Source organism: Lepidochelys kempii, chromosome 20, assembly GCF_965140265.1.
Source record: "Lepidochelys kempii isolate rLepKem1 chromosome 20, rLepKem1.hap2, whole genome shotgun sequence".
NCBI classification, from domain to species: domain Eukaryota; kingdom Metazoa; phylum Chordata; order Testudines; family Cheloniidae; genus Lepidochelys; species Lepidochelys kempii.
Genome location: NC_133275.1, coordinates 6261608 through 6284027, shown reverse-complemented (window position 1 = coordinate 6284027; position 22420 = coordinate 6261608). Strand labels below are relative to the sequence as shown.

Here is a 22420-nt window from a genome sequence, read left to right as displayed (position 1 = left end):
TGCCCATTCTGTTCATTCCCTCTGAAGCATCTGGCCCCAGCCACTGTCGGAAGACAGGATCCCGGGCTAGCTGGATCCCAGTGTGGCCGTTCTTATGTGCACTCAAGATTTGCCAGATCTCACTATTTGCCTCCTTTTGCTCTACTTGACAGCTGGTTCTCCAGCCAGCCCCGGGCTGAGTCACTCCCCCCACGGCTGTTCCCAGTAGGAACAAGCAGGCAAAGAGAACTGTTTTCCAGGTCTGGAAACCACGTGGGTGCATCTTAAAGGGGCAGCTGCACTGGGGCCGCAGATCACTTCCCTGGGCTGGGAGGAGCTGGAAGCTAGGCTGGGCGGGTGGGGGAGGACGCTACAGGGGTCCATACTGAAAACCGCACCCTCTCCAGGCTTCAGTGGGAGACTGCAAGTGGAAAGAGCCTTCCCCCCGGAAGGCCTCTCACCCTGGCAAAGCCAGTTCAGCTGTGCAGACACAAGAGGAGTGGGATGGTTTTGTGGGGTGCTCCGGATGGCTGCTGCACCCCAAAATCATGGTGCTCCCCTGCACCTGGGCTCTGTGCATTCTTGGCCTCAGGGCGAAGCTTAACAGGTGTAAGTTTCGATGCTGTCCTGCCCCCAGGGCCATGGGGAGCAAGGAGCCTGCCTGCATAAGGGATGCCAGCAGCCCAGGGAGGAACGAGGTGACTTGTGCCGGGTTGGTACTGTGGGAGGAGTCAAGGCTGCTTCGATCTAGCATGCCAGGTAATCAGAGCAGGAAATTGCCAGCAGGACTCCTGGGTTCTATTCCTGGCTCTTCTGCAGGCAGGTTATTGCATAACCTACTGCAGGGTGTCGCACCCCTTCCTCCTCTGTGGCTAGGGCCGCTGTTAAAGGCAGCAGAGCAGATTAGATGGGCCCCTGGTTGGAGCCAGAGTGGTGCCCCAGAGAGCTCACAGTCTAGCCTGAGGATTGGAGGGGAAACTGAGGCACAGAAAGGGGCCATGACTTGCCCCAGGTCACCCAGCTGGAGAGGCGGAGCCGGGCCTGGAACCCAGCTGTCCTGAGCCCCAGGCCAGTCCCCTGACCTCTAGAGCAGGCCGGTCTCAAAGCGCAGGTGGGTCCCGCAGGCCCCCGGAGCCCTTTGCGGGGCATGTGCAGGGGAATCTCCGCGGGATGGGCCGCAGGACTGACCTGAGGTGCTGGGGAACAGGGAGCGTTGGAGAAACTCAGGGAGGGGGAAGCCTGGGTCTGCACGAGAGCTCCACTCCCCCGCAGAGCAGTTAACCCAGGGCCAGGGTGGCAGGGAACTGCAGCGGGAATTTGCCAGGGGCCACTTAATTAGCGGGTCAGAAGACTCCAGTGGCAGCCCCTTGGCACCCTCCCAAGGTGCCTGTGGCCCCGGCCAAGGGCAGAGACAGTGGAGAGACGGAGGAGGAGGACAAGCGTGGAGCAGGGAAGAGGGAGGATGGCGAAGGGCAATTGGGGACTGTCTCCAGGGAGGCATCCCTGGAGGGGCAACAGAATGGGCAAGAAAACAAAACTGGGTGTTCGGGATTCGCCCCCCCACTCTCGCAGGGCTGCGCCGTGCTCCTGAAGTTGGCCAAGCCTCAGTGCTAGGAGACCTGTCCCGTGAGCTCAGGCGGTAGGACGGGCTACTTTTACACCCAGCAGCCCCGGGTTCGAGCCCCGCCATGATCCACCCACGGGTGTGTCCTTCCAGGAGGCTGAGTTCCTCTCTCGGGTGGAAGGGAGAAGTGAAAGCTGAGCTGGCATCTTCCAGTGAAGGCCTCCCAGTGGGAATCTCATGCCAGGGGGTCTCTTAGTGAGGCTGGGAGCTCTTGGCATGGGAGGGTGGGGATCTGTTGGGGCGGGGGGGCCAGGAATGCATTATTCCTATGTGTGGGGAGGGAGAAGGGGTCAGGTCTTGACTCTCAGGCTCTCTCTGCTGCCTTGAGCGGGAGTGAGAGAAGGTGGGGAGGGGGCTGTCCCAGGCAAAGTCCTGCTGGCATGCACGGGGTGGGGGGGTCAGGTGAGGGAGGGGCAATGCCTGTACGTCTGATGCCTGTGTGTGTACTTCTATCCCTCTGTCCCGGAGCCCATCACCTCCGCTCAGGGCTGGGGGCTCCCGTCCATGCTTGGGGCCTGCCTGCCCCGGCGGACAGAGGGTTGCCGACCCCTCTAGGCCTGACACTGAACACCCTGCGCTGCTGGAGATAAGCCCGGAGCCGGGGCCAGAAGAGCCGCCTGAGGCATTTCCTGGCTGCCTCTGGGGAGGGGCCAGCAGCCTCATGGGTGTCACAAGTGCGTCGGCACTCAGCCCTGCCTGGCCCACGGAGTTGCGTCCAAGCCTCGCCGATGACATGCTCCGAGGTGCGCAGGATCGCCAGGCCAGAGCCAGGCCCAGCCTTGTCCCGGCAGGCAGGGCCCCGCCCATGGTGGCCTTCGCCGTGACCTCAGCGCGAAGGGAAGCAGCTATTGTGAGTCAGGAAACACCAGCTCGTCCCTTCGTCCTGATCCCAGCCCCTGGGCCAGCTTCTGGCTCATTGTTTCCAGTCTCACATCCTATCCCCCGTGCCCTGGCCCCCTCTGCCTCTGACCGGGCTGGGCTGCCGGGGGAGTAAGACCTCTGCTGGGACGGGCTGAGCCCACCGTGCCGTTTGGTGCCACCCTGGAGGGGGCTGCATCGGCACGGGCGGGCGCTCTCTCCGGCCGGCCTGGGGCTCTGAGCCAAGAGGGGGACCAGGGCTCAGCCTCTCCGGCCAGCCCTGCACCGCGCCGGCTGCTATGAAGCCTAGGAACACGGTGGAGATGCTGCTGAGGGCACTAGGAAGGCAAGAAAGCACCCGGGTGCCAGGCTCCAGCAGGGTAGGAGAGGACCACCCCCACCCTCCTTACCCTCCCACCCCCCAACTCAGCTGACAGCCCCACCAGTCCAGGGAAGGTGGGGGTGGGATGGAGTGGGAAAGAAGGATCAACTCCTCTGCAGTGGGGGGTTGGGGGGGGCATGTCAGCAACATAGGGCTCACTTGGGGGTCAAGCTCCTCTCATAGGATTTAGGGGCTTAGACATGGGGTGCACTTGGGGGTCAAGCCCCTCTCATAGGATCTAGGGGGGTTAGACATGGGGCTCACTTGGGAATAAAGCCCCTCTCATAGGATATGGGGGGATTAGATATGAGGTGCACTTGGGGATAAAGCCCCTCTCGTAGGATATGGGGGGATTAGACATGGGGTGCATGTGTGGGGGGGGGTCTAGCCCCTCTCAGAGGACCTAGGGGGGTTAGACATGGGGCTTACTTGGGGGGGTCAAGCCCCTCTCATAGGATCTAGGGCAGTCAGCCATGGGGTGCACCTGTGGGTCGGACCCTCCATTGGTAACCAAGGTAACGTGGAGATGGAGGGGGCCAAGCCCCAGCCAGTGGGAGGCACTGTCCCCAGCCCATGCAGCGGGAAGGATGTTGAGGGTGGGGGGGCCACAGGCAGGTCCCGGGGCCATCCGAAGGTCCCACGTCCGGCTGACTCAGAAATAGCTTCTGGGAGAGCCCGGCCTTGTGACGGGGCTGTCAGGGCGCCAGGGCTCTGCTAATCGCCGGGGCCCTGGAGCATGGCCCAGCCAGAGCCATTCCGGGCTTGGAGCAGCAGGAGGAAAGGCTGGACTGTGGGGCCCCTGCTTCCCTGGGCCCAGCACGGCCCAGAGGCTCCAGCTAGTCCCCGGGGCCAGATCGCAGCCCTTCAGTAACGGGAGGTGATGAGCAGAGATGATGGTGTGTGTACAGCAGGGACATTGGGCGGGAAGGGTTAACCAGGCAGGGCCCGGCATTGGCACCGGCTGGCACTGGGAGGGAAGGGTTAACCAGGCAGGGCCCGGCATTGGCACTGGCTGGCACTGGGAGGGAAGGGTTAACCAGGCAGGGCCCGGCATTGGCACCGGCTGGCACTGGGAGGGAAGGGTTAACCAGGCAGGGCCCGGCATTGGCACCGGCTGGCACTGGGAGGGAAGGTTTCTCCTGGCCCATCCAGTGACTTGTAGAGCTCGAAGTCCCTGTGCTGACCTCTCCAAGCCAAGCGTGGCAAAGGCAAGTGGTCAGGGTGCTTGGGAGGAGCTTGGCAGCTACCACTGACCCTTTGGCTGCTTCTCCGATCCCCTCTGCATGCTGGTGGGTCCAAAGCCAGGGTCTGGGTGCTGCTTCTGGGGCCCAGCCCTGCACATCTCTGGACAATACACAGATCACAACACACCGGCCTCCCCTCTGCCACCTTGTTGGGCGATGCCCATGGCTCTCCCACATCCACCCGCCTGCCTCTCAGTGAATATTTGGGGGGCTGATCTGGAGACAATGTGCCCCCTCCTGGGGCTGCATTTTCTGACCAGCTTCACTGGGGGAACCTCAAGTCTCTTTCCCCCGCCGGCCGTCCCCATCCAGCGGGCCCCTGCGTAAAACGAGTTTGCTGGGTCTCAGCCCAGAGCCTAGCCAGGAGGTGTTGCCAGGCTGCACAGAGGGCTAGCGAGCTGAGCCCATAGCCAGGGTCTGTGCCAGGATTGCCCCCTTTCCTCCCCCCATGGCGCTGTTCTCGCTTCACTGCTGTGACTCCCCATGCCAGCTGGATTCCAGCACGCTTGGGTAGGCTAGCCTCAGGCCCCTCTTGCTGTGTAGACAGACCCACCGTTTATACCGTCCCAGCCTGGGCGCTTTGGGGATTATAAAACACTCTCACGAGCAGTGCCGGCACCAGCGTGGGCGACTGCAATCGGGTGATGGTGGCGCGGGCACCAGGGGATGGGAATTATAGGGTCATTCTCCGGCTTGCCGGGGGCCGTGGCTGAGGCTTGGTGCACACAGAGGGTTTTACCAACCCGGTAATTTTCGTGGAATTGGTTTCCAAACAAGAAGCGAGATCCCCGGATTCCGGGCAAGACGTTCCCAGGTTCCCTCCCTCCTCCAGACCTGACCCCACATGGGAACCAAGAAGTGAAACTGACTATGCTGCTGGGAGGGGAGTGAAACTGACCAGTGTGGTTTTGGGCTCCAGGGCAAAGAGATTGACTGGGAGGGAGGTCTCTCTGGACCGTTCAGTTCTGGCCTGATCCGTGGCCCAAGGGAAGAGAGGCTAGTTCTAACATTGATAGTTTGACAGGGCCTATTTTAAGGCCAGGCACCCTCCCTACCCGTTCCCTGCCAGCCATTCTCTGAGCACGGGCGTGTTTCCTGAGCAGGGAACAGGGAGCTCAGCTTAAGGGGAACCTCCCATCCCGTGTATATCTAGACTGAAATGCAAGGGCTGGTGTCTCTGCTGTGGCCTGGTGTGGGTGCCTGGGGGCATTGGCACCCACTCTTAAGGGGTGCAGCAGGGCATCCCCTGCTCGTCCACCGGACACCAGGAGCAACCAGAGAGGGGCGGCAGGGCAGAGGCTATCTATGGGGCATCAGGAGCAGCCATTCTCTGCCAGCTCCCTAGGGGGGAGGGTGAATCTCTAGAGGGAGGGGGGAACACACACTCCCCCCACCCCAAGGGTCATAGCATGGCTCCTTTGCCCTTGATCCACCCTTAGGGTGGCACTAACAGGGGCGTTGCCTCGGAGGAGGCGCTGGGCACAGCTGGCTATGTGTCTTGTCCCCCCGCCGAGGACAGGGCGAGGGGGGTGATGCCAGCTTGGGCAAGTGCCTCTCATGTTATAGGGAACCCTCCTCCCGCACTGCTCTGCCAGCTGCCCGGCAGGGAGAGCCGAGCCTGTGGAGGCCTGAATCTCCCCTTTCCCGAGTTGAGTGGGGGCTGGATCTGGGTCCTGGCTCCATCCTGTCTCCATTCCTCCCTCTGCATTTCTCCTCCCTCTCTCCCTGCTCACAACACCCCTTCCCAAACCACAGTGAATGGGCCCTGGGCACTGAACTCTGCCCGCAAGTGGGGGCCAGCTGGGGGCATGTGGATAGGATGGGGTATTCCCATGCCCTGGGTGACGCCCAGAGGCCTGCAGGCCCGGGGAGGAGGGCCCAGCCGCGAGTATGACCCAGAGATGCTGGTACGCTGCCCGAGGCATGGGCACTCAGCAGGCAGCATCGTGACCCAAGCCAGTGAGTAAACATGTTCTCCCGCCCGGTTCCTGGACTCGGCTGGGAGCGGGGAAGGGCTGGCGGGGGGGGAGGGAGGGGGCTGACTGTGTCGCAGCTCCCCACGGGCAAGGATTGTGAAAGGCAGCCACAGCTAAGCCAGATCCCTGCTGTATTTCACCGCCAGCCTGGGCAGAGAGCAGCCCGCCCTGAAGGGAAAGGACGCAGGGTGGGACTGCCCTCTGCCCGCCCCCACGCGTCTTGAACAGGATGCCGGTAAGCGGAGCTGCTGCGCTGAGGGTCAGCCTGGCTGGGTGGCACTGCCCACAGCCTACGCTGCCCGGGGTCGGGGAGGGAGGATGGTGGGGCTCAAGGATGGTGGGGGGCCATGGGTGAGGGCTGCGTCATGTGCAGGCCGGCAGGTGTTTCTGATCCTGCCCCGCCCAGTGCCCACCGCTGTGCAAAGGGTGTGTGAGACGCTGCCCGGCTGATGGCACGAGGGGCCGGGCAGCGAGAACGGGGGACAGGCTACTCCAGCTAAGCAACCTGTCTACACAGGTGTCCCTCAGCCCAAGCTAGAGCCGAGCCGGATGCACACCAGCGGTGCCCGTCTAGCGCGCGGCCTGGTTTTGTACCGTGCCCATCCCCAGCGTATCTGAGCCCCTCTGAGCACCTGTCTGGAGCCAGAGGCTTGGCTGGGCGCTCTCTGTTGGGTACCTGCCCAGGGGTGACTGGCGGGTCCTGTGCCATGCATGCAGCTCACAGTGAGGAGGGGGCTTATTAGCACAGAGGGGTTTACCCCCACCACTCCCCCCCACCATCTCACTGGGCCCTGCCTGCTTTCTCCACATCTCGCTGGGCCATGGCCCTTGCCCCACCCCCATCTCACTGGGCCCACCCCCGATCCTGCCCTTTAAGAAAGATCCTTGTTTTCGCACCGGGCAACAAAGCTGGCGATTCATGGCTATTTATAGCGCGGGCGGCCATGCCCCAGCCGGTGTGAATGGCCCATTCAGCGGGGTTTATATAGGCGCAGGCAAAGGGCCTCATTCAGTCACCCCTTCCCTTCCCTTCCTCCCCAGGGACGAACTACATGTCCCAGGAGCCTCTTGCCCTGCTGGGGGGGGACCGGGGGGGCAGGGGGAGGAGGCTGCCTGGTTGATTTCAGGCGTCATTAACCAGATGGGGGGGAAACCTGGCTGGAACCAATTGGGCGCGGCTCCTGCCAGCCTGGGCAGCTGGTGCCAGTGGCCCGGGACGGCGGCTGCAGTTCCCATGTCCCCAGCTCAGTGAGCATGGCCACTGGATTGGGTGGCTTGGCTACCGGGGTGCAGCGGGGTAGTTGGCTCCAGTGTCCACTGAGCGGTGTGAGAGAAGAGAAAAATGGGGGGGGCTTTGGGGGCATCCCGTGTCTGTCCTGAACTGGTGGCCACCTCCAGGGCTGGGTTAAAGGTGGGGTGAGGATCTCAGACCCCTCCCACACTGCCCCATCACCTTCATACACAAAACCCAAAGGGGAGCGTGGCCAGACCATGCAATGGGGCGGAGGGGAGACAGGGCTTTGGAAGCAGCAATAAACAGCCCCTGCCCTTAGGGGGCAGCACTGGGGCACCGGCAGGGCTGTGGCCGTCTCAGTGTTGAGTGCTTTCAGGGCTAACCCCAACGAGGCCAGTTAACTCGGCCTGCCTTCTGAACCCACCCACCCCCTGCTGCAAAGGTGGGGGCGTTGCTGCTGTTACTGCAGCAGGCCCTGAGAACTAGGGCCCCGTTGCGCCAGGCGCTGTACGTATGTACATAAATCAAGGCCGTCCTGCTCCCAAAAAGCTCTTGGGCCAAACAGACCAAGGGTGGGAGGGGAAACTGAGGCACGGAGTGGGGAAGGGACTTGCCCAAGGTAGAGGTGGGGGTAGAACCCAGGCGTCCTGGTTCTCAGTCTAGCACTAGCAGAAAGGATCCCTAGCCCTGTGCCTGTCCCACTAGGCTGCAGCCTGCTCATTCACTGGGCACGGTGGTGGGCTCAGGCCAGTGGAATTTGGCCCTGTGTAACTGAGCCCACCCCAGCAGCGGGCCGGTGCGTGGGGGCAGGGAAGGAGGCTCTGCGGGGAATCCATGGCATTTCACGTGCCCCCACCCCGGCCGCATGGCTGGAATCCGGCCCCTCGAGAGGCTGCGTTTCCGGCCGGCCAGCTGTTGCGTTTCTGGCTAATTGGTGCTGCGCTGTGGGGCTGGGAAGCCAGGAGGGGGATGGGGGTCAGCGAGGAACCCGCGGCGTGGGGGAGGCGGTTGGGAAAGGGCCCCCACCCCCGCAGCTTGCAGGACACATTTCCCGCCCCTCTCATGATGACCTCTGTGCAGAGCTGACAGTCATTGGCCCTAACTGGCGCTCGGGTTGGGGGGGGCTGGGAGAGTGAAATCTGGCAGTAGTGCCCCAGGGCGTAGGGCCTGCTGTGCCCGGGGACTGGGGCATGGAGTGGGCTGTAGAGACCGAGCACCCTCTGCAGGTGGGTGTCCAGTGCCCTGTCGCTCTCTCCTTTAAGGCTCCTCCAGAAAGACAGCATGATCTAGTGATTGAAGCACTGACCTAGCGCTCAAGAGACCTGGTTTCTCTCCCTGGGCCCGTCACTGCCCTGCTGGGTGACCCTGGGCAAGTCATTTCCTTGCTCTGTGCCTCAGTTTCCCCTCCCACCCCTTTGTCTATTAAGGTTGGAGAGCTGTTTCCCTATGTGTCTCTATAGCACCCAGCACAGCGCAGCCCTGATCTCAGCTGCGGTCTGTGCAGTGCCTGACAGAAACAATGGGGCCCTGATCTCAGTGGGGTCTGTACAGCGCCTGACACAAAGGTACCCTAATCTCAGCTGGGGTCTGTGCAGCACCTGGCATAATGAGGCCCTGATCCTGGCTGGGGACACCAGGCACTTCTGTAATCCAAATCTTCAGCTCATGTCACTGTAGCAATAAGAAGTGGCGAGTGGTGTGGTGGCCCTGCTGTGAAAGAAGCTCCCCCCGGCAATGCGGCTGACACGTGAGGCCATTATCCATGGTGCCATAGGCCCCGATGCTGGCCCCAGGGTGACTGTGGTGCCATGCGGGGCTCAAGGCATTGTCGCTGTGGGTGCTACACATGGCACTGTATCCGGCTGTGCCGGACGTGGCGCTGTGCCCACGAGTGGGGCTGTATCCTGGGCTCTCTGGGCACGGTTGCTATAGGTGGCTCTGTACCCACGGGCGCTAGACGTGGCTCTGTACCCACGGGCGCTAGACGTGGCTCCGTACACATGGGCGCTCCGCATGGCTCTGTACCCACGGGCGCTAGACGTGGCTCTGTAATCATGGGTGCTCCGCATGGCTCTGTACCCACGGGCACTAGACGTGGCTCCGTACACACGGGCGCTATGCCTGGCTCTGTACCCACGGGCGCTAGACGTGGCTCTGTACCCACGGGCGCTCCGCATGGCTCTGTACCCATGGGTGCTAGACGTGGCTCCGTACACACGGGCGCTATGCCTGGCTCCATACCCACAGGCGCTATGCCTGGCTCTGTACCCACGGGCGCTAGACGTGGCTCTGTACCCACGGGTGCTAGACGTGGCTCTGTACTCACGGGTGCTAGATGTGGCTCCGTACACACGGGTGCTCCTCATGGCTCTGTACCCACAGGCGCTAGACGTGGCTCCGTACCCACGGGCGCTCCACATGGCTCTGTACCCATGGGCGCTAGACGTGGCTCTGTACCCACGGGTGCTATGCCTGGCTCCGTACCCACGGGCACTAGACGTGGCTCTGTACTCACGGGTGCTAGACGTGGCTCTGCACCCATGGGTGCTATGCCTGGCTCCATACCCACAGGCGCTATGCATGGCTCTGTACCCATGGGCGCTAGACATGGCTCCATACCCACGGGCGCTCCGCATGGCTCTGTACCCACGGGCGCTAGACATGGCTCCATACCCACAGGTGCGCCATGTGGCTCCATACCCATGGACGTGATGCATGGTTCCGTACCCACGGGCGCTATGCCTGGCTCCGTACCCATGGGCGCTATGCCTGGCTCTGTACCCATGGGCGCTATGCCTGGCTCTGTACCCACGGGCACTCCGCATGGCTCTGTACCCATGTGCGCTATGCCTGGCTCCGTACCCATGGGCGCTATGCCTGGCTCTGTACCCATGGGTGCTATGCCTGGCTCCGTACCCACGGGCGCTCCGCATGGCTCTGTACTCACGGGCACTAGACGTGGCTCCGTACCCAAGGGCGCTAGACGTGGCTCTGTGCCCATGAGCACTGTGCGTGGCTCCATACCCATGGGCACTACACACTGCTCTCCCATTCTTTAGAGACACCTGTACCAAATCTGCCCTGTGTTTGCCTCCGTAGCCAGAAAAGGTGCCCGAGCCCCACAGCTTCAAGGAGAAGGCCTTTAAGAAGAAGAAGAGAGCGTGTGTGGTGTGTAAGGAATCCATCGAGGTGCTGGGCCTCGTCTGCCAAGGTACCAGCCCCCACCACCTTTACCCTCTTCAAAGCTGGGGCGGGTGGTCCGAGAGATCCCAGCCTGGCAACCCGCAGCCTCAGCAGCACAGTACCCAGGGCACTAGCTCCAGGACTCGCACTCCCAGCCCCTGTGCTCACCAGGAGCCAGGCCCCAGTGCATGAGAACCAGGACTCGCACTCCCAGCCCCCGTGCACACTAGGAGCCAGGCCCCAGTGCATGAGCACCAGGACTCGCACTCCCAGCCCCCGTGCACACTGGGAGCCAGGCCGCAGCACACGAGCACCAGGACTCGCACTCCCAGCCCCCGTGCACATTAGGAGCCAGGCCCCAGTGCACGAGCACCAGGATTCACACTCCCAGCCCCCGTGCACACTAGGAGCCTGGCCCCAGTGCACGAGCACCAGGATTCACACTCCCAGCCCCCGTGCACACTGGGAGCCAGGCCCCAGTGCACGAGCACCAGGACTCACACTCCCAGCCCCCGTGCACACTGGGAGCCAGGCCCCAGTGCACGAGCACCAGGACTCACACTCCCAGCCCCTGTGCACACTGGGAGCCAGGCCCCAGTGCATGAGCACCAGGATTCACACTCCCAGCCCCTGGGCTCACCAGGAGCCAGGCTGCAGCACACTAACCCTAGGCTGCACAGGGATCTCCCCTTCACACCCCCTTTTCTCTCCCCTACAGCCTGCAAGATCGCCAGCCACAAGAAATGCGAAGCGAAGGTAGGCGAAGGCATGATGCCGAATCGGGGTGAGGGGTGGGGGGAGATGGCTGGAGCCCAGCCTTTGGGACCATGTCCCTTCCTGGCCATGTGTGATGGGCAAACCCAGCTGACGGGCGCCCAATGCAGCAGGCAGGGGTGTCTGTCCATAGAGGGCTGGGGCCCCACTTACCCAGGTTCAGCTATCCCAATTCCACCCTGCACAGTCCAGCTTGGAGCGCTCCCGCCCCTCTAGCTCCCAGGCCATGCTCGGCGGGTGCTGGGGGCCCAGCGAGGGACCCCACCATGGCTGCAGCTAGAGGAGATGCATGCCAGCCTTGGGGACGGTGGCCATGCCCATCGCCAGCTCTCAGGAATGGGCAGGGTTGCTCACCCCCGTGGGGCAGAAGGAGGATGGGGACAAGCCCCCCAGAGGGCAGGAAGAGGCTCCTGGCGGCAGGGAGATGGGGGAGCTCGGCCGGCTGTGGGTGGAAGCTGCAGGACTGCAGGGACAGGTCACTGCGGCCCCACAGAGTCAGGGGTTTAGGGGAGGGAGGGATGAAACACAGCCTCAGTGACCCGGGCTTCAGCCCTGTTTACTGGGAGATCCAGGCCCTTATCCAGGCCAGCACAGAGCAAGATAAGAGCCGAAGGGAGCCCGTTTGAAGAGCAGCAGGAACATGGGGCCGTGGGAAATGTGCTGCGCCGAGGGAGGGAAGAGTGGGGGGCTGGCAGCGTGGTCGAGCAAACATTCCCCGGGGCTCTGGCATGAGATGTGGAGTCCTTCCCTCTCTGAGAGACGGACTGCGGCTGCTAATGCCAGAGCGGGTTTCTGGAGCTTTGTGGGAGCTGCGCTGGGAAAACTCAGATTTACCGGGGTCTTGGCAGGGCACTGCTGTGAGGAAGTTCACAGTGCTGGGGTCCTGGCAGGGCACTGCTGTGAGGAAGTTCACAGTGCTGGGGTCCTGGCAGGGCACTGCTGTGAGGAAGCTCACAGCACCGGGGTCCTGGCAGGGCATTGCATTAGGGAAGCTCACAGCCCTGGGGTCCCAGCAGGGTACAGCTTTAGGGAAGCTCGCAGCTCTGGGGTCCCGGCAGGGCACTGCTTTAGGGAAGCTCACAGAACTGGGGCCCTGGCAGGGCACTGCTGTGGGGAAGCTCACAGTGCTGGGGTCCTGGCAGGGTGCTGCTTTGGGGATTCCCAGCGCTGGGATCCCGGCAGGGACCTGCTGTGGGGATTCCCAGTGCTGGGATCCCAGCAGGGCACTGCTGTGAGGAAACTCACAGCACCGGGGTCCTGGCAAGGTACTGCTTTAGGGAAGCTCGCAGCGCTGGGGTCCCGGCAGGGCACTGCTTTAGGGAAGCTCACAGAACTGGGGCCCTGGCAGGGCACTGCTGTGGGGAAGCTCACAGAGCTGGGATCCCAGCAGGGCACTGCTGTGAGGAAGCTCACAGCGCTGGAACACTGCTCCGAGCTTTACTCTCATCCCCTCCTAACACACTTGGCTTGAGACCCATTGCCAGGGACAGTTCCTCATGGCCCAGCACTAGGCACAGTCCGGGCTTTGAGCCCTCTCGGCGGGATGCAGGTGGCCCCATGCTGAGCCCCACGGCTACCTGCAGCCCTCGGAGCTGGCTCACTGTGCCGGAGTCCCCGAAGTTGGCGTCGCTGGCCCTTTAAGCCTTGGTTGTGTAATTATGGTTGTGCGGAGCAGGGAGTTTTTCTTGGCCCCAGGCCAGCGTCTGCAGCTGGAGGCTGCTAGTTCTCCTCCGGGATTTTCCAGGGCTCTTTGCTCAGTTCAGACCCCTCCGTCCGTCCATCCATCCAAGGAGCGGAGGGCTGCACGGGAGTCAGATGAGGGGAAGGCGGGGGGCGAAGGGAGAAGTGGCTGAGCGAGGGAGGAGAGGATAGAGGGAGCGGAGAAGATCCTGCACCGGAGGGAGAATTGGGGGGCTCCCCTCCATGCGGGGAACAGCTGGATGGAGAAACCCGGCATCCTAAAGACGAGCGCCACCCTGCCCTGCTGACCCCCCAGGTATAGCTCCATTGTTGACAGCCAGGGGGACCTGTGGGCGAGGCCGGGACAGGACAGGATGCCCCTCTGATCGGCCCTCTCCGCCCCCTCCACCAGGGGGCAGCCTAGGGCAGAGCTAAGAGGACTCCAGGCCAGCCGAGGATGGGGATGGGCTTGGACCGATGCTCAGTGTCGGGGAGGGGGCTGAGTCGGGGTGAGCTGTGGGGGTAGCAGGGGGCATGGGAGGGTGATTGTAAAAGGGGGCAGACCAGCCACAGTGCTCGAATAGCAGCTGGCAGGAGGTCCCTGGGAGTCAGGAGCCTGCTACTGGGAAGGGTGGGCAGGGCTGGGCACCGTGCCCCAGCAAGTACCCTGCCCAGAGGTGCTATCAGGGTCCCTTAGAGGTGATGTTACCCTGAGATGAAACTTTGCAAGAGGGGGGTTTATAGACCGAGGCATCATCCAGTGTTTAGAGGACTGACAGCAGGATTCCTATGTTCCTTGCTCTGAGAGGGAGTGGGGTCTAGTGGTTAGATTAAGGGGGCTGGGGCCCAGGACTCCTGGGTTCTATCCCAAGCTCTGGGAGGGAGTGTACTCTAATGGTTGGAGAAGCGGGGGGGGGGCGTAGAATAGGGAGCCCAGATTCCTGGGTTCTGTCACTCGCTCTGCTACCGACACAGCATGACTGTGAGCAAGTACCTTCCCCGCTCTGTGCCTCAGTTTCCCCACCTACAAGATGACTTTTGGGGAGCAGGGGTGATGTGTGGTGGTTGGTAGAAGCAACATGCTCTTCAAACACTGATCCTGTTTGTGGAAAGTGGCCCCAAGTGGGGGCAGCAATGAGGGGGACTCCTTTCCACATGGCCCCTGTAGCTTTCAAGCCCATTTGCCTCTCTCCCAGAGTTTCTGTTCACGGTGCTTTTCCCACATCCCAGCCCCCTCTCCGTCCCGCAGGCTGAGCCAGATCTTTTCCCAGGCTGAAGCTAAGAGGCAGAGCGGGGAGAGGGGGCAGGAAGTTTGCGCTGGGGATGATTTGTGCAACACACTTTGCTCTGGACAGCAAATGTTGATCAGACAGAAACTGCGGGAGGGGAGGGGAGGGGAGTTAACAGGCCGGGAGATGTGGGAGAGGCTTGCAGAAGGGATGCAAGGTGGCTAGCAAGAGCTGCGGAGGAGATGGCTCTTGCACCAAGGTGGGCTGCCCACCAATTGCCTAGCCAGGAGGAGGAAGAAGGGAAAGGAAAGGAGATTGGATATGTGAGGGGCTCCTGGGGTGGGATAGGGATTGCAGCCCAGGGGTGGGGGCGAATCAGTGAGGGATTTGGGGGGCAGTGGGAAGCACAGGCCGGCGGGGGGGGTGTCAAATCAGTGTGGGATTTGGGGGGTGGTGATGGGGAGCACAGGGTGGAGGGGTCAGATCAATGTGTGACTCGGGGAGATGGGGAGCGCAGGCCAGGGGTGGGGTGTCTGATCAGTGCGGGGCTCAGGGATGGGGAGTGTAGGCCAGGAGAGGGGTCTGATCAATGGGAGGCTTGGGGGGAGTGCAGTCCAGAGGGTCAGCTCAGTGAGGGGCTCGGGCAGGGGGATGGCAGGCTGCTCTGAGGGGCTGGAGGGATTTCAAAGCCTGGAGGATGGGGAGAGCTGTTGGGGTGGGGGGGGAATGTGGTCTCATTTCTCCTTATGCAAGAGGCAACCTATAGCCTTTCTCCTGCCCATTCCTTCCTAAGGGAAGTGCCCCCACCTCCATGGCTCTGGGGGGAGCGTATAGACCCAGCCCAGGGTGGGCAGGAGGGAGGAAGTACCTGCCCACTCAGCCCCACAAGGGGAGGGCGGGCCACGGGGTGGCACTCAGTTCAGTCCCTCAGCTGGCTCGTTAAAAGGCCCATCTAATTTTATGACCATTGTTAACAGAGATTTATGGCCCCTGGCTGATTCAGTCTCATTCTCCAGGGTGCGGGGAGGTCAGGAAGGAATCCCCTCCGCACGGTGCGCCAGGTGTTTTATGGGGCTGAGGGGCAAGCAATGACACATCTGGTGTTGGCCACAGGACGTCGCCCCAGGGAGACCCTGGCTTGGCAGAACCCACCTGCCTAATTCTACCTTCCCTGCCTGGCAGGACCTCTGTGTGCCCTGTAATTAGGGGCTTGTTGTTACTCGGTGTTGGCATGCGGGGCTGTGGTGCTGCCAAGGCTGGGATGCTTGGGGCTCTGCCCGGCTCCGGTCCCACTAACTAGCACCCAGCCAGCCGTGGCTTGTCCTCTCCCTGCGCCAGGGCCAGGGCCTCCCTTGGCTGATGTGCACCCGGCTGGCATGGGGAGCGAGAGGGGGAGGTCTGGGGCTCTGGCTGCAAACCCAGGGGGGCAGGGTTCATCCTGTAGCCATGCCCTGTCTCCCAGAGGGTGAGGGGCAGAGGTGCGGGGATGGAGCTTGGGGGTCCCCGTTCGGCTCCCTTTAGGTTCTTACAGTGTGTCCCTGCCGCTGCAAAGACGCCCCGGATCTGGTTCTTGGCCTGCGCTCCCCATCCCACCTCTCCCTCCCGAGCCCGTCATTGATCCAACATGTGCCCCCCAGCCCGTGTCCCCATCCCACCTCTCCCTCCCGAGCCCGTCATTGATCCAACATGTGCCCCCCAGCCCGTGTCCCCATCCCACCTCCCCCCTGATCCCGTCATTGATCCAACATGTGCCCCCCAGCCCGTGTCCCCATCCCACCTCTCCCTCCCGAGCCCGTCATTGATCCAACATGTGCCCCCCAGCCCGTGTCCCCATCCCACCTCCCTCCCGAGCCCGTCATTGATCCAACATGTGCCCCCCAGCCCGTGTCCCCATCCCACCTCTCCCTCCCGAGCCCGTCATTGATCCAACATGTGCCCCCCAGCCCGTGTCCCCATCCCACCTCCCTCCCGAGCCCGTCATTGATCCAACATGTGCCCCCCAGCCCGTGTCCCCATCCCACCTCTCCCTCCCGAGCCCGTCATTGATCCAACATGTGCCCCCCAGCCCGTGTCCCCATCCCACCTCCCCCCGAGCCCGTCATTGATCCAACATGTGCCCCCCAGCCCGTGTCCCCATCCCACCTCCCCCCGATCCCCTCTGTGATCCAACATGCCCTGCCCTGGCCTGCGTGCCCCATCCCACCTCCCCACAATCTCCTGTTAGCGCCCCTGGCCCGCACTCCCCACGCCGCCTCCCCCCGAGTCCCACACTGATCCGACCCCCTCTCCCCCGGGGTTGTCTCCTCACCTCCTCCGCCAGTTCCCAACCCAACCCTGAGCCCCGGCAAGGAGCCCCGTGTCTGGCCAGCTCCCAGGACGGTGCCCAGGGTGTCAAGGTGGCTTGGACAGAGACGTGCCAGGAGGCAGGGCAGGCGGGGAGGGAGGGGTGGCATGACACGGCCTGGGTGGATTGCCAGGCCCTGCTCCCCAAGCCAGGCCTGCTCGTGCCCCACAGCCCTTGGATACGCAGCAGCGCCCCTGGCTGTAAGGACCACGCAAGCGATAAAGATCTCCGGCGCTTCCCGTTTCCTGGCTGCCAGGAGATAAATAAACTCTCCTGGATGCTAGAAGGGCTCGGGGCGTGGAGCTGGGCCACAGGGGAGCCAGGCAGGAGGGAGTGGGCGAAGGGCAGAGAGGTTTGGGCATGCAGGAGCTGACTCCGGCGGGGGCAGGCTGGCACTGGGGGCGCAGTGGAGGAGAGGGGTGGACAGTGCAGGGTGGACGCTCAAGCACGGGCTTGGGAACACGGAGGCCACAAGCCCAGGACCCGCAGCCCCCGGCTTAGCGTGGGGGACAGACGTACCCATTGCAGGACACGCAGCTGTAGCTGCTCCTCGCCCCACACAGGGCTAGGGCGGAGGGCAGGGGTGCGGAATTGTACTCCCCTTAATACCGCGGAGAGACCAGCTCTGCCCCCAAGACTCCGGCACAGACCCTCCGCCCCCCAGCCACCCACTGCTGCACTGAGTTTAGCGGCCTCCGCTCGTCCCTGAGTCAAAGCCACCGAGGCATTATGGGAAAGGCAATCTTGGCACAGCCAGGTGCCCCCCTGAGGTGGGGGGGTGGGGCAGGGGAGGGCTCACCGGCCCCCTCCGAGCCCGTTTCCTTCTCTCTGGCCGGAGCCAGGCAGTGGGGGCGGGGTGGGGCCGGGGGCAGGTGTGGTAGGGTCCGGGCTGAATGGGCTCCCTGTGCACCCCAAGCCCGGGGTGGGTCGCACCCTGTTTATGTTTCTCTATATATAGCCTCCCCCCACCCAGCGATTCCGGCCTCACCGCCTCCCAGGCCCTGCCATGAATCGCGGCCTCTGTGTATGCCCGAGCTGGAAAGGGCCGGCCGGGGCCAAGAAAAACACCCCTGCCCCACGGCCAAGGGGGGTCTAGCCCCCTCGCTGCACAGAGCCCACCTCAGGAGCCAGCCACAGTCTCCTCCCCCTCCTCCCCCCGCCCCCAACCCAGGGGAGGAGACGTCCCGTCTGGAGGGGGGTGGAAGAAGCATCCCGGTGGCTGCCACGGCACTGATTTGCAGGAGACGCTGCCCAGCCGGGGTCCCCGCACCGCCCTGACCCCCCACTCTGGCTTCTTGTTTCAGGTGGCGTCATCCTGCCAGCCCCTTCCCCCGCCTGAATTGGTAAGTGCCAAGATCGGTCTGTCCCCATTGGCACCCCTCCGGCGATCTCTCACTGAGCCACCGGCTGCTAGAATGGGTAGGGGTGCGGGAGACGGGCGGTTTCCACGTGCCGGCCCCGGCAGCCGCCAGCCTTGCTCCCCCTGAGTCCATATCTGCCAGCGCTGGGTCCCTGGTCGATCTCGCCAGAGGCCTGGGTCGGGGCGTGGGTGGGAGACGGCTCAGGAAAGTCCCAGAGTGACGGGCCGCTGCGTGGGATGCTCAGAAAGGAGCCCTCGTCCCTTGGCCCCGGTGCCGACCCCGGTGCCGCTCGAGATGCTATCTTTCAGGCCAAACGGAGAACCAAGCACCTGGTGACTCCTGCTCCTTCCCCTGGAACTTTTTTCGAGAGTGGGAGCCGCCTCCACCCGGTCCTGGCCAAATTCCAACCTGGGTCATTCCAACTGGCCTCCGCTGGATTGGGTAATGCCGGGCTCCGGGCTGGGACGCTGGCAGCAGAAATTAAACCTGGGCCTTCAGGATCTTAATGCACGGGATCTAGTGCGTGAGCGAACAGATCCACCTCACCCAGCTGACCCCGTAGCAGGCTCATCAACCGCTCTGGCCTAGATCCCTCCAGAGGGCACCGGGCTGCTGGAGATGCACAGCGCCACTGGCATGGAATACACTCGGATTCACTTCCTGTCCTAAATGGGATGCAGCGTAGCTGCAAACCAGCGGCCACGTCCCACCCCAGAGCTGGCTGCATTTCAGCGCTGGGTGAGCCATTTGCCCTTTCCATTGGGCGCTTCGACTTTCGGGTGCCCAGCTGGAGGCCTGATTTTCAGCAGCCAGAGAGCTCCTGATCGGAGTCCGTAGCGAGGCCGGGTAAATTCCAGGGGGTTCTTCTAAACCAGCGGGAAGTGGTGCAGATACCCATGTTGCGAGTGAGCCTGGGAGTCGGGTGGCATCCGGGCCTCAATGCCGGGGTATATCCTGATGTGAAAAGCTGGGATAACCCCACCGGATGAAGTGTTTCCTGGTGGCCGGCCTTATCATAGAATCATAAAATATCAGGGTTGGAAGGGACCTCAGGAGGTCATCTAGTCCAACCCCCTGCTCAAAGCAGGACCAACCTCAACTAAATCATCCCAGCCAGGGCTTTATCAAGCCTGACCTTAAAAACCTCAAAGGAAGGAGACTCCATCACCTCCCTAGGTAACCCATTCCAGTGCTTCACCACCCTCCTAGTGAAATAGTTTTTCCTAATATCCAACCTAAACCTCCCCCACTGCAACTTGAGACCATTATTCCTCGTTCTGTCATCTGCTAACACTGAGAACAGTCTAAATCCTTCCTCTTTGGAGCCCCCTTTCAGGTAGTTGAAGGCTGCTATCAAATCCCCCCTCACTCTTCTCTTCTGCAGACTAAACAATCCCAGTTCCCTCAGCCTCTCCTCATAAGTCATGTATTCCAGTCCCCTAGTCATCCAGGCCAGGGATAGGGGGTGCAGTGGAGAATAAGTGGGAGCAGGCTCAGGCTCGTGAGTATGTCACTGGTTCAAAGCTGGGTCAGGACAGCAATGACTATTTGTCACCAGCTGATGGTTGTTTGGTGGCCTTTGCCTTTGGTGTCTCAGTGGGCAAGTGTCCCCTGGCAGGCTGGGTGGGAGGGAATAGAACCCATCTCCAGAGGGAGTAGTCACCCTGTGGCTGCCTGCAGTGCACCCGCGCCCGGGTGCTACACCGGGGTACGTCAGCAACGCAGCAGCGTGGAGGAAGCTCGATGCTGCTGTCTCTGCCTGGTGCACAAACAGCTGGTGTGGACGTCAGCCCTGGGACCTGCTGCCTGGTGAGCTCAGTCCTTGGCAGTGAAAAATCGTCCCACTCCGCCCTGTCAGAGAAGTTCCAGATGTATCATCTCCCAGCCAGTGGCTTTGGCAGGAGGGTTCCTCTCTGGCCTGAGACAGGAAAGTCCCCTGGGAAACTTGCCAGGGCCTGATTCTCCATCATGCCACACCTCGGGTTGCCCTTACACCAGGGCATAGTGGGGGCAAATGACACCAGCGTGTGAAGGACAGTCAGGTGAGGAGAGTTCTGATGATGTTCAGAGTCATAGGGGGCTAAAGTAAGACTCAGAGGGCCTGGGTTCAAATCCCTGCTCTGCCACAGGCTTCAGGTGACCTTGGGGAAATGGCTTTGTCACTTTGTGCCTCAGTTTCCCCACATATACAACAGGGATAATAGCCCTGCCCTGCCTCATGGGGGTGCCTCACGTGATGTGCTCTGATCCTGTGGTGAGGGAGCTCATCTAGGTACCTTATAGCTAGAAGTTGGGGCAGCCCCAGCCCAGAATTTCCGAGCTGCCAGCCCATGGTCCCTGTAGCCTGATGCTCCCAAGGAAGCTGCCAATGCAATACTAACCCCCACAGGCAGCTTTCTGACCCCCACAGCTGATGTCGGGCCTGGAGCATGGAGCCTGACCACACAGATTTGCTTTCTTGATGCAGTCAGGCTGACACATAGTCCATTTGGGAGCCTAGGAGGCCCCTAGATCCAATCTTGGGCACCTGAATAACTGGCTGGATTTCCACCAACAGCCCCCATGGACTCAACAGCTTTGCCTTTAATGGCCATGAAACATATGACGATTGCAGCCTGCTAGGCACTCCTCCTCCATGCTTCATCTTCCATGGCCACATCCAAGCTTGGCCACTGTGGGAAACGGGCTACAGGGCTGGATGGACCCTGGATCTCTTCTGGGCCAGATGGACCACGAGTCTCAGTCTCCTCTGGGAGGATGGGCCACTGGTGTCTTCTGGACTGAACGGGCCACCGGTCTGTTCCCCTCGGCTGAGTCCTGCGTTGCCCTCTCCATCCCTGGAGTCAATCTTAGCCCTTTGTGCCCATGGCCAGTGTCAGCATTTGGGTGACTCCAGCACCCCACCCTGCTCTGTGCCCTAGCTCGTGAGCAGGAGGTCGAGAAGCTCCTGGAACTAAGAGCCCTCTGGCCAGCGTTAGCTTTCCCCACCTGCTCCCTTTGATCCTGTATCCTTTCCCAAGTTGATTCGCTGGCAGACCGCCTCAGCCCGATGTCAATTTCACTTCCCCTGCTGCCCACCGGTTGTGCCAGCTGGGCTCCAGGTCACTTGGGAAGGAAACAGGGCCACAATTCACTTCCCAACAGCTGGGAGCGGGGGTGGGGGAAGGGGGCACCTGCTGGCTTCCCCTGAAAAATCTCAGCAGAGGGGCTGAGGAACCCACAGACACTGAACTGGTCCCCAAGGCGGAGCTGGGGCTCATCCCTCCTTATTACCTGCCTTAAAGGGCTCAGCTGAGATCAGGACCCATTGCGCTGGGTGCTGTACATGTGACAGCTGCCTCATTGGCCAACATGGGGAGTGCGCTGTGGAACTAGAAGCGTGAGCTGCTAAAGTGCCAGGCTCCAAAGCTGTGAATGACTCAGGGGCTTACATAACAGACAGAAGGCACGCACTATCTAACAAGGAGTTGGAGGGGAAACTGAGGCACACAGGCTCACCCCAGGTCACACAGCAGCTCAGGGGCAGAGCTGGGACTAGAAGCAAGGTTTCCGGCGTCACTGGGCCACCTTTGCTAGCAAACAGGGAGTTCCACTTGCTGAAGCTGTCAAAAGAGCACCTCTGACCTCCCTGAACCGCCAGCAAGGCCTCCTGCTGCTCCTTCCCGGTTCCTGACTCCTCCACCCCCAGCTCCGGGCCACATCACGCAATCGGGGGAGGTTTACAAACTCTAGCTGCTGACCTCGGGGCCAGCTGGCTCGGCGCCCAGGCCTGGCGTCTCAGGGAAAGGGCTGATGCGTCGCTATCAATCTCCATCTCCTCCTGTCAACTCCACTCACGCTCTCTTTTCCCTTTTCCCCCTACTCCAGAGGCGAAACACTGCTCCGGCCCGGCGCATCGAGCACTTGGTGAGTCCCTGCCTCCGTTTATCCAGCCACCACCCCACCCCAAATCCATGCCCCACTCCTGGCATAAGCCGCCATGGGACCTTCCCTCCGCCCCAGGGGAAATGGGGAGAGATCCCAGCCCCCTCCCCCCAAAGCTTGGGGGATGGCTGGATGCTGGGATTTTTTATTGGGTGGGCTACAGAAATGACCCTTTCCTTGGGGAGAAGGCAGATCTGGGAAGCAGCCAGGGGGGTTGCTGACCCATAGCGCCTGGGGAATTCAGCCCGGGGGAGCCCTCTTCCTGCAGGGGTGCATTGCCCCGTGGACTCTGCCCCGTCCATTTTGGTGCAGGGCCGGGGGCAGGCTGGCCTGTGATGGCAGAGGAGTGACGCTGCAGGGGGCATTCTGTGTGATCGGGGGCCAGCCTCCGAAACCCTCCCCTTGAGACGTCCCCGACGCCTGATGCGGGGAGCTTGCGAAGGGATCTGGATTTCCCTTCCAGGACCCTGCATGGTTATTCCCATACTGGCCAGGTGTGGAAGGGAATTGGGCCATGAGGTACGGGGAGGTGGGTGGATGGGGTGATGGTGGGGAGGGGGTTGTTTGCCCATCTCCGGCCCTGCCCATTCATTAGGCCCTGTGGGGTGTTGCCGTAGGACACACGGGG

At 62.1% G+C, this 22420-nt stretch overlaps 1 protein-coding gene across 8 annotated transcripts in view; it reads left to right on the top strand.

Annotated features, from left to right (window-relative positions):
• The window catches only part of TNS2 (tensin 2), a 52691-nt gene that overhangs the window by 12271 nt on the left and 18000 nt on the right, over positions 1–22420 (top strand). For 3 of the 8 annotated variants that reach the window (XM_073318432.1, XM_073318429.1, XM_073318434.1), the window contains exons 2-5: positions 10397–10508; positions 11199–11236; positions 17812–17850; positions 21736–21774. In XM_073318432.1, the coding sequence (XP_073174533.1) occupies positions 10397–10508; positions 11199–11236; positions 17812–17850; positions 21736–21774 (228 nt within the window). Of the gene's footprint in view, positions 1–2569; positions 2842–6142; positions 6299–10396; positions 10509–11198; positions 11237–12987; positions 13251–17811; positions 17851–21735; positions 21775–22150; positions 22287–22420 lie in introns of those variants that run through there. The other 5 variants (XM_073318430.1, XM_073318433.1, XM_073318431.1 and 2 more) reach the window with 5 other exon arrangements.